General features: G+C 35.9%; 1 protein-coding gene across 1 annotated transcript; it reads right to left on the bottom strand.

The window, feature by feature from the left end:
- Positions 1–2,723: 2,723 nt before the first annotated feature.
- Positions 2,724–8,462, bottom strand: tmem182a (transmembrane protein 182a). The gene is made up of 5 exons (XM_055032413.1): positions 8,082–8,462; positions 6,388–6,514; positions 5,641–5,739; positions 5,433–5,570; positions 2,724–4,519 (listed from the first exon to the last, which is right to left on the bottom strand). The coding sequence occupies exons 1-5, from the start codon at positions 8,232–8,234 to the stop codon at positions 4,296–4,298; spliced, it is 741 nt and encodes a 246-aa protein (XP_054888388.1). The 5' UTR covers positions 8,235–8,462; the 3' UTR covers positions 2,724–4,295.
- Between the last annotated feature and the right edge of the window lie 2,972 nt (positions 8,463–11,434).

Here is an 11,434-nt window from a genome sequence, read left to right as displayed (position 1 = left end):
ACAAATAGAGAAATGAATTAGTTAAAATAAATGTAATGTTGATGAAATGACCAATTGTTATGATCCCTGATAACAATTGGAATAAATGTGTGATTGAACTGAAATGAACTGAATTGAATTGAATTCAGTCAGACTAAACTCAGTCGCTGATCTTGCTGAAAAAAAAGAAAAATGTCATTTTTTAAAATTCTCAAACTCCCATTAAATCTTGGTTTTACTCTATATTTAACAGAAATCTGCACATTTTTCCACGTGGTTCATGAGTTCCTCTAATAAATCGATTCTACTCATGATTCTTATTCTCCAGCTTCTCCTATTCTAATTTGTATCATGTGAAGGACTTTGCAGTGCAACTACTTCCTCTTGTCCTTCTTCCTCTACCTGCTCCTCATCTCCCTTCTCTGCAAGTGCTACCCTCTCATCCACTATCTCCTCTCATCCGCTATTCTTCTCCTCACCTCCTGCCGCACTCCATCCCTCTGCTGAGCACAGGTATTTGTTTAGGAATCTCTCGGTGGAAATTATACTCCATCTCCGGCGCTCCCTATCAACACACAATTATCATGGGCAATCATGCAGAACAGTGCTGAATTCAGCTGGGACTCCCACTCTGATGACATTACCGACTGCAGGGCCCCACTTCTCCAGGACCTTGGCTGCTCAGCACATGCATTATGCCTCAACCTTTTACTCCATTTTTTTTCTTCCCCCGTCCTAATCACACTGTATTACTCGGATATGCTTGAAGAAATTATTTAACTTTTGGTAAATCAAATTAGGATTTCATTTAAATCAGGAAGTCCAGTAGATAAAAAAAATCTCTTTTCTAGGGGAAACTTGGCGGAAAGGACGGCTCCCCGCCTCGGTCCAGGACAAATGCGGAGATCATATCTTAGAATTTATTAGCATTTGCCCACCTGACCTGCAGAGGTTCACCACAGTGCGGTTTCTCACATGGCTCTGCCGAAGATGATGCTGCACAATGTGGAGGCAGTAATTTAAAAAAAAAAAAAAAGAAAGAAAGAAATCTCAGAAACGCAGAAGTGGGAACTTCCATCATTAGAGTCTTTTGTGCAGGGCAAAGTCAGTCTCACAAAAATAATCAGAGCCCCACATTGTGTCACTCCCTCCTGCATTCTGAGGCAAACTGCAGATGCATTTCCCCGTGTGTGATAAGTACATTACAAATCTTGAAAGGCACAGAGTTGATGCAGACGCACGAGAATCAACACAGGAGTACATTCAGATCCTGATCAAATGCTCCATTCATGAGTGAAATTACCATCCGTCTGTCAAGTCAAGGTGTGAATTCTTTCATCTGCAGATCCAAGCTCTGAAGTTGTGATTAAATGCATGACGCCTCGTACTCTCCACACAGACCCCAGATAAGCAAAATGGGATTTCTGCCTCTCAGGATGTGCAGACTGGAGAGGAGACTCTTTCAGGAAAACACTGCCATCTGGTGGTCTGTCACTTCACTTGTTTACAATTTTTCAGGTCTTTGGTCTAAATTTGGTTTTGAAAAAATCTATTTATCTACTTTAAGGACTTCAAATGTAAAACTGAAAGCTGAAAAGACTCAAAGTAAACACTTCAGGAGTGTGGTTATTCATTAAATTCACTCAGTTGAAGAGCTTGGGAACTTTGAAATTGCAGTTATTTGGTTTTTTGTTTAATGTATTTATTAAAAATGGTCAAAATCTTTGTTTTAAGCTCCTACAACTGTAAACTGAGGGCCATTTTATATACATTTTATTTCACATAATATAAGTAATGTATCATAGGATTCATGTCATTCTCCGCTTTAGAACGAATTATTCAATTAAAAGAGTTTGAGGTGTTGCCTTAAAATACATTCATAGCTGTGCATCCAAACAATTTTTTGTATCATCATCGTTTGGTTTTCTCATTTTATTCGTAGGTAATATTTGTGAATGTGATCTTTACACATCTGAATAAAAGTAATACAAAACATTATGGAAAAAAAATGTCCTTGATATTTTGACATTTAGCAAATGGACAAAGGTTTTCATATTATTAAAACATAAAACAGGAAATAATCACTCTGATTTAATATCAACTGATATAAAAATACTAACTCATAAGTATGTTTTTTTCTGAACTGAGATTAAGCAATAAAACACATTTTCAAAAGCAGAAATAATTGTGCATCTTGTTAGAAATAACATTTTACAAAACTGCACAGGATTATTATTATTTTTTTATTTTATTTTTTTGCAGTTTATGCACACTGTATTTATGAACAGGAACGCTGATTTAAATTCATATTAAATAATTTTTTCTGGCATCTACTTTTCAACATGTTATAGTAAACATTGCAAAATAAAAAGTTATTTTCTGATAACAAGTGTTTAAGAGTCAGTGAAGGTTAAATATTCTTTTATGGACATACTTAAATAAATCAAAGTTATTCTGAGTCAACAGCTTCAGCTGTGATTAAATGAAAGAGTTGTTGAATGGTTCATGCAACAACTTTGATAACCAACATTTTTCACACAGACTGGAAAAATTTTTTGGAAAAAACACAAATACGCAAAATTCTGCAAATTTAAGTGAAAATAAGCCATGACTTCCCCATCAGCCTAGCAGTAAGTTTTTTCTCATTTACTAATTTTTTTGTTATATGAAAATTTTTTCTATTATTTTGGAGAAAATTATCATTTTAAGACTGAAGAGGACAAAGAAAACGAGCAACTTCACAGTCAAAGAGCACAAACAGTTTAATATTTATTGCAGTTGTGACAAAATCATTTACAGCAAATAGTGTAAAAGCACCAACAATAAACTGTTGCTACAGACATGAACCAACGTGACCAGTAAGTAACATCATCACATCAGAATAAAGTCACCAGGATATTCTACAATTTCATCTTCATTATCAATCTGATATCTCTTAGAAAATGATGAAACTGTGAGTGCGATAGCCTAAAAATGCTTTTCTATTTTGTATGAAATAAAAGCATTCATACTGCAAAATTGTTTACTAAAACAGCAATAATTATATTTTAAAAATCTACTGATAGGTCTGTGTATAAAGCTTGAACAGTGCACCAATAAAACTGAAGCCTTTATACCTACAACTGCAGCGTAATACTTAGCATCATGCATAAGCCACTCTGCTGCAGGGAAATCACACAGATTCATTCTTTGACAAAAACTATTATAGATATTGTTGCTTCCTCTATTGTGAATGCACAGCTTGAAAAATACGGACAATCCTGCACCCAGATTTTGGACTCGTGATATAGAAATATACTCCTTCAACTTCTTGCGCTAAAGCAAATAAAATAAAATAAAATGAAAATAAGCATTGTTCAACAAAATAAAAATAAAAAAAAACAACATTTTTACAAAGTGACCTAAAAAAAATACAGAACCTTGAGAAAATGTATTTACAACCCCTAATGAACAAATCTGACAGAAATCTTGAGATTTTATATGATCGACCAGCAAAATGCATGAGATAACAGTGATGATCATAATGTTACAAGATTTTCAACATTTCCTAAAATAAAAATCCTGGAATAATGTCATACTTTTATATTCACCCTCTGGAAACCAATACTTTGTAGAATTCCCTTTTGTTGCAATTAAAAGCCGCTGAATAAGAATATTTTATATAAAAACTTTCTGACTGTTTAAAGAAACTTGGACAATGAAATTTATACCAGAATCCAATTTATTTGGGGGACTTTAATGAAGTTCATTTTTTGGAGTATGTCTATGCAAGTTTTATACTTTCTGAGATCAAAAGTTTCCTTTTCTTATCTAGTTTACAAAGTTTAATGTTCTCTAATATTTTTCTAAGAAACCTCTGAGGCCTTCGCAGAGCAGCTGGATTTTGACTGAGATCTAGTTACTCAAATATTTTCCAATCAAGTGACTTTCCAAGACAGCTGCCTCTACTGGACTTTATTAATTGGCAACAGAGTAAATGGGGGTGAGTGCAAGCACACCATTCTGTAAAAGTTATTCTTTTTCTCCCTTTTCACAATTATGTACTGCTATGTGTTGATCAATCTAAAAACAATATAAATGGACTTAATTTTTAGACTGCAAATTGACAGAAGTGGAAAAAGTAAAAGGGGTATAAATATGTTTTCTTCGCACTGTTTCTCAGGCTATTATATATCAAAACTGCACAAGAAAACAAAACAAGTGTCTCACGCCAAAATATTCAAGCTTGTCAGATCATTAAAACCACAGAGGAGAGAGAGAATCCAGAGTCCCGATGACTCAGAATCAGACGGGCGCGAAAGGAGAAAACTTTTCAATCAGTGGTGAATCTTTACAGTTCGACCGATGAGCAGGAACAGAAGCCCCGCCAAGAGGGAGAAGAAGATCCCGATGGGGGCAAACACAAAGGACAGGCCGTAGCTGAGGTTCAGTGTGAAGTCTGGACAATGGGAAGCTCGCTGTTCGTTGATGAAGGTTTGGACCACATCCAGGACCTGAAGCCACACCACATGCATCACCACAGCGCACAGCATGAACAAACCTGCAGAGAGGAGTTACAGAGTGAGCCTGGGATGATTTCAAGCACCAAAATTCCCTCACTGTAATTCATATTCAGCATCCGCACAATCATTCATTTTCTCAGATAACACACAGGTAGTTCAATCTTTTTGAACATTTCATTCCCCGTCAGCTAGCTATAATTACTTTAAATTAGATCTCTGATTGGCTAATCGGTCCCTCATGGCAGCTCCTGTTCAAGAAGTAAAGGGTGTTAAAGGGCAGCTGTGTGTTTGGAGACACAAAGAGAACAGAACTTAATGAACTTTCATCCATAAAATAACCCGACTCAGTCACAATGTGGTGCAATAATCTTATCTTTTTGTTTCCAAAACTTTAGGTTTCTGTTGTTTTTTTTCTTTCCCCTTTATAATCTCTCATTTTAAACTAAAGTAGATCATAAGTGTCTGAATTAATCCGTTATGATAACTAACATAATTGCATCTTAGATTCAAACAAATTCTTGATTTTCATCTCAGCTTTAATTCACAGAAAGTAGTACTAGTCCTTTAACTTTCCCCCCAAACAGTGAGCTGTAGAAGAATTGTTTGTCTCGGAAATTAGTAGTTTATCTCCAACTTGACTCTGGATTGTTGGGTCATGTTCGTCTTGATTTTTTTCTTTATAATATTTAGAAAACTGTAGATTTTTCCAGTTGATGCTTTCAATATAAAAATAAGACATCCCCTCTTCCATGCAATTGTTCGCTCTCACGAGATGAGAAACTCACAATTTAGATGAATAAAATACTTATTTGGTTTTTAATAACCCATAAGAGCTACTGGGTTATGAACATCAGTACCTTTCAAAGAGGTTGAAATTCACTCTGGGGGGTCAGTACATTAATGCTCAGTAAAACATGTGCTTCGTTACTCACAACCCTGGATTAAACTCACCAGATGTCAGGAACAGGCCGCCTCCTGCTTTGTACAAACAGTGGTTCGCAAACGGAGCCGCACAGATGATGAGGAACCCTCCGAGAGTTACCGCTGCCACACTAATGAGCATGAAGACCCTCCAGAAGCCTCCATAGACTGCAGAGAAAGGAGATATTAGTCTGCTGCAGAGAAATGCTGTATCATAATTTGCATGAATGATACTCACTGATAGCTGTATTGTCTGTCGTTGCATTGTTGGTAGGACCTGACGCTGGGAAAGGGGACAGGTAGCCAGGGACGCAGACTTTTAAGGAAGACTTGTCAACTTCAGAAAAGAGACATGCACATATTTTAACACCGGCTACAGAAATTAAAGTCAGAACTCATTAGTTTGCAACCTACAGTATGATTTTATATCTTCTCATTACTCAAGTAAATCCTCATAAGGGCCCTTTTTATTTCTGCAGGCCACGTCACCATGGTGGCTCTTAAAAAAAAAAAAAGGATGACACATAACCAGCTGACAGGCGACATGAAAAACATCACATGGTGCCGCCTCGTTCATCCAGTCACATGAGAGTTTGGGACGTTTCTCTCAATTATAATAGAGAAACAAACTCTGCTCCTCCTGTATGAGCAGCTTATTTCACTTTTATTCATGTTTTAACTTTATTTAGGCATCCTCAAAAGATTAGCAGCACAAAAACCAAACTGTTCTTTGCTTCTGATCTGGCATTAAGTTTCAGAAGAAATAAAACTATCAGTTTTCTGGAGAGTTAATTTATTCTACACCATTCGCACAAATCCAACGTTTTTCTGTGGTTATAGATTATGAACAACTAAAGCGTCATAGAAGCTTCTGTCTTTCTGGTGTTATCAGTCTCAAATGTAAGCCATTCCGCTAAACGAATAAATATTGTGACAAAATGAAAAAAATAAAGTCAGTTTAAGCAATAAAATGATGTTCACTCACAGAGCGGGTTTGTCAACGTCTCGTTGAGAAATTCAACCGGAATATTTCCAAGGAAGCAAGTCCAGAAGAAACCGTAGTGAAATGATTTGGTCTTGCCGCTTTGGTCGTGCACCACATCAACGGCTAGCTGAAATAAGATTCACAAAACAAGTGTGATGAACACTGAGTATGTTCAGCTTTTATTAAGATACATGATATTGTCTTTGATAAAAATATTCAAATATCTTAAAGTACAGTGCAATCACACTGAGTTTCATTTAGAGCGATCAGGATAAGGGAGCTGAATATCAATGCATGCCACACTTTTACTATGTTTCTAATGCAACAAATGTTAAAAATCATGTATTATTTTGTTTCTGCTTCAAAATTAAGTACCACTTTGCTTTACTCTGTCACATGAAATCCCAATAAAATACACAGTTTTGAGTTATAAAACAATGTTTTGGTGAAAATGTTCAGTGAGTTTGGCAAAGCACCTTAAGAGGCCTGCTAGGTGTGGCGCGTTCTCAAACTTATGAGATACAGTTGCAGCATCTGCTGCCACTTTGTCTGTGCAGCTGCTAAAGAAGGTCAAAGGTTGAGCTGAGCCAGGCCCATTAACCTCTGGCTGCTCCTCTTTGGAGCCAACTGAGATTGCAGACTCTTCATTCACCAGATATAGGTGATGGAAATAGGGAAGATGTATTTTCTCTTTTTTTTTTTTTACAAATGAAAAAAAACATTACATTTCTTATTAAGAAATTCTTGTGTCCCCTACACAGCTTGACTTCTAGTGGCTTCTTTCAGCAATGGCTTTACTCATCCTTCTTCCACACAGGCTGGAGTTGTGCAGCGTTCAATTAAAAGTTGTCTTCTCGAACAATTCTATAACCTGAGCTGAAGATCTCTGCAGTTTATTTATTTATTTTGATAAAACAGTATTTTCGTTCAAGGAGCTGTCTCAGTGATTAATGCTCTTTTTGACTTCTGAAATCAACTGATTAGACTCGATGTTAAAGAGAGCTGAACACAAATGCATGCCACACCTTTTAAAGATTTTATCAACATAAAAATCTTTAAAATGTCGTACAATTACACAAAAACATTTGTTTCTTTTTCATCTCACAACTACTTTTATCGCATAAAATCCTAACTTAGAAACCTCTCGGTACATCAGATCATCGACCTGAAGCTTCTTAAGGAGCCACGCTTGTAATACATCTCAGTGCAGCGCGTACACCCAGCACCACACTGGTTTTATGGCCCTGCTGTCCAGTGTCGGTGTCAGTACAAGTCCACTCTGGAAGCTGGAAAGCCAAGTATGCTCTACTCGGTGATATATAATACACCATCATGCCTTTGTGACTACAGGGACTTGTATTTCTATCTTGGAGGCACAAGGTACAAGCTCTTTCTCAATCACTGCATAGCTGCACACACATTACATTAAACAGAGTCGAATTACAGGGATCCCTCTCCACTCTGCAGTCCAGCTGCTGAGAAAATAATCGGAGCAGCTGATCTTCGAATCCTGTTGAATGTCAGCAACTAAATGAGTTGATGCCTGGGGATAATGTTATACAGTAACAAACACAACACGAAGAGCTTGCAGTCTAGAGTCTTATTCTAGTTCCATTAACTAGTCCAAACTTGTAGTGAATACAGCTGTTCTCATATTCTCCCTGACCTGCAGCCTTTTAGAGACCAGTACTCACCGTCAGTGTCAGACTGTCTTTAGAGTCCTTATCTTCTGGGACGCAGGTTGACGAGGCTAAAAGCCAGTAATCAGTTCCAAAAGAAAGGAAGATAAATGCTGCTCCCAAAGCAGCAAAGACCCCAGCAAAACATAAAGCCACGCTAAGTTTCATATTCCAAAATCGGCCTCCAGATTCACACACTTGGTTTTCTTTAATAGAGATTTAAATCCTCTTATTTGGTGGGTTGCTAGCCTATTCAGTTGTGTATCATTGGATCTTCAGTCCTCCTCTCTATCTGTTTCTGTGTTATGGGAGGATAAAGTTGTCCACATGATTCATTTGGATCCTCCGCTGGGGTCTGAAGCCAGCCCAGTCCCCTCCCTGCCACTGGGCTATTTTTGATGTCTGATTGAAGGTGGCTGCTCTTCTCCGCTGTGGAGCTGAATGCATGGAGCATTTGGAGAGCGTGAGGGGAGGGGGATTAGCGCAGAAATAGCTAGGCAACTGGACACCCAGAATCTGAGAGGGAATGTCAGAGTGGGGTGAGACAGAAATGGCAGCAAAGGAGAGAATAATCCAACAACATCAACCTCTTCTCTCCTACGAGACAACAAAGTGATGATGCCCCAGGGGTGATGAGTTTTAAAACTACAAGCCAGACTTTTCTGCAAAAAGTCTGGCAGAAAAGTCTTCCACAATCTTCCTCTCCGAAGTGAGTGTGCAACTCACTTCAGAGATTTGATTTATTCTGAAGAGAGTTTTCACATACAGAACAACATATCAATAACATTTTCCATTAGCTATGCAGTATTTGCATTAAATAATTCGTCAGAACAAAATCTACAACCTCGTCTATCAACATCGTATGAGGCTCCTGATCAGAGTTTTATGTTTTTCTTGTTTTTAATCAAATTTCTTCTTCAAGTTTGTTTGTTTGTATTATGATCAAGCAGTTTGAGTTTTATGTGAGAATAAAGAAATGATTATAAAACGCATGGAGGAGTTTTGTTTGGATGACCAAAACAGGCAGAAATTCTTTAACATAACATTTCATTGTCAAACACGATCGGCTGCCATTACAAGCCATCATAAATGCTGCAAGGGACTCAAATAAAATCATACTCATGTCCCAATAATTTTTTCTTGAAGAATTGCTAGTTTATAGTCCAAACTAGCAATTCTGGCCTCACTAACACAAGAATCTTCCAATGATCTTCTGCAGGCAGTAGTCCTTACAAATCATACGAGTATTTAATGTCAGTGTCATTTTTATTTATAAAGCATTTTAAACACAGCCATCAACGTGCTGTACAGCATTCATAAAAGTATTCAAGAAGGTAAAAGCTCAATTTGTCATTTATTAATTTTACAAGTGATGAACCTGCACAGAAATGACAGAACAATTTTTGACACTAATATAAATATATTTATACCATGTAAAGCTCTGAAGACAATCATTGTCATTACTATTCTTTGACAGTGTTTGGCAGCTCTAAGGACTCATCATGGTCAAACTCTGGCTCTAGTACAAAACCCTAACAGACACAAAGCAGAATTTGAAGAGACTGTCTTTATTTTTGTGACTTGCGGTTTCCCTCCATTTTTTGTATGTTTATTTTCATTCATTTGTATATATTTGCATATATATATACATATGTGTGTGCACACAGCATGAACATCTTGTCTCATTCTGATTTTTCAATTTTTGTAATAGCTCAGTTTGGTTAAGTGGCAAATTTGAACTTTAATAAAATGCAGAAATTGTGTTTACCTGATAAACAAAAACATAATTATTCACATTCATTATCATTTCTCTTTCTCTCTCCCTCTCTCTCTCTCTGTCTCTCTCTCTCTCTCGTTCTCTCTCTCTCTCTCTTGTTCTCTATCTCTCTCTTTCTGTCTCTCTATTCCTGCTACCAAATAAGAATAGAGGCCCTGTCAAATGTTTTAAAGAAAAGTTTAATTTTGTTTCTTGTTCTTCTTATTTAATGTTGTATCATTTATTAATATCTTACCTTGCTTATTTTATCTCACCTTGTTACAATTTTAGCTCCATATGGTGTATATACAGAATTACAATAATTCTATTTTTAAAAGAGCAGCAGTAAACCTGGTTACCCACCAGGGGGCAGAAGAAACAGTTTCTGATAATAAGAATGTTATTAACCAAAATTACACGAAACTAAATAAATGTACCTTGTATCTGGCATCAAAAAAAGATAAATGTTCTTGTTTTTGTGCATTTGGGGAATTAGGGGTTTTGATTTTATTTTGAGGAAAAAAAATCCTGCACAGATTTCAAATTTTCCCTCAATGACAATAATTGTATTTTTTTTTTTTGTTTTGGTTTTATTTCAGTTTTCTTTTGACATAAATAATGAATTCCACCAATTCTTAAAGTTCCGCATGATACATACTTTAGAAACTTTTTCTGGATGCATATTGTACTGTATTTATTTGTTTCTTTTTAATGACTTTTTAAAAATACAATTTTAGTTCAATGTGTATTTTACGATATAGTTCTTAACTTCCATGTGATGCATTCTTGAGAAATTCGTTGTTAAGAAATGGAGACTTTTTCGTTTATTTATCTACTTATTTTTATTTTATTTATTTATTTATTTCCCTTCTTTCAGCATATTTCATTTTTCTTGCATGTTTTCAAGGTTTATGTGATGGGTACTTGAGAAATTGTTAAAGACATTAATTTACTTTTTAAAATATGCTTGGTTTCATTATTTTAATGTCAATTTTATAGTCAATTTTAATGTATGTTTAGGGATTGTTGGATATTTATTTTGTTATTTCTAATTTGCTTGGTTTTATTATATAACTTTAAATTGTGTTGTTTACATTTTTGGTCCAGATGCTATGTTTTTTATTGTATTTTATTTTATACTGTGTTGCATGTTTGTAGTTGTTTTTTTTATATAAAGTAGCAGTGCTCGAGATGATCCACTAGGTGGCAGGAAGTAAACACAATTTGTTAATCCAAAGGTCGTTGAAGAAAACAAAAGGAAGGACCTCGAAAAAGATAATCGATATCCCTTTTTATTAAACGTCAGAATTATAGGCAGAGCTTTTTATAACTCTAAATAAATTAAAATAAAATTATTGTAATTTCTTTGTTACTAGCAATTACAGCTAGTAACGAAAATAAAATATCAATTCTTTTTTTGTCCACCTCTGTGACGTACATGGATGATACCATCTGCTCCACAGTCACAGGGGAATATTCACGTCAAAAATTACTCATAAGAATAAAACAAATCGCCTTTAACCTCTGCGGTAAGAGTTACACACTTATCTTACTGTTTAAAATGTTTCTTTTAACCCAGTAGCTTCAGCTCGATCCAAGATGTCTGCCCCAC

Source organism: Poeciliopsis prolifica, unplaced genomic scaffold (assembly GCF_027474105.1).
Source record: "Poeciliopsis prolifica strain line A6 unplaced genomic scaffold, Auburn_PproV2 SCAFFOLD007, whole genome shotgun sequence".
Lineage (NCBI taxonomy): Eukaryota > Metazoa > Chordata > Actinopteri > Cyprinodontiformes > Poeciliidae > Poeciliopsis > Poeciliopsis prolifica.
Note: the sequence above shows the minus strand (reverse complement) of the source record. Positions and strands in the feature narration are given on the sequence as shown.

What these genes read in the sequence shown, in the direction of transcription:
- tmem182a (XM_055032413.1), bottom strand. Translation starts at nt 8,234, where the DNA reads ATGAAACTTAGCGTGGCTTTATGTTTTGCTGGGGTCTTTGCTGCTTTG. An exon ending in GACAGACAATACAGCTATCA is followed by an intron (nt 5,571 to 5,640) that starts GTGAGTATCATT and finishes CTTTCTCTGCAG; the next exon opens with TCTATGGAGGCTTCTGGAGG. An exon ending in CGGCCTGTTCCTGACATCTG is followed by an intron (nt 4,520 to 5,432) that starts GTGAGTTTAATC and finishes TCCTCTCTGCAG; the next exon opens with GTTTGTTCATGCTGTGCGCT.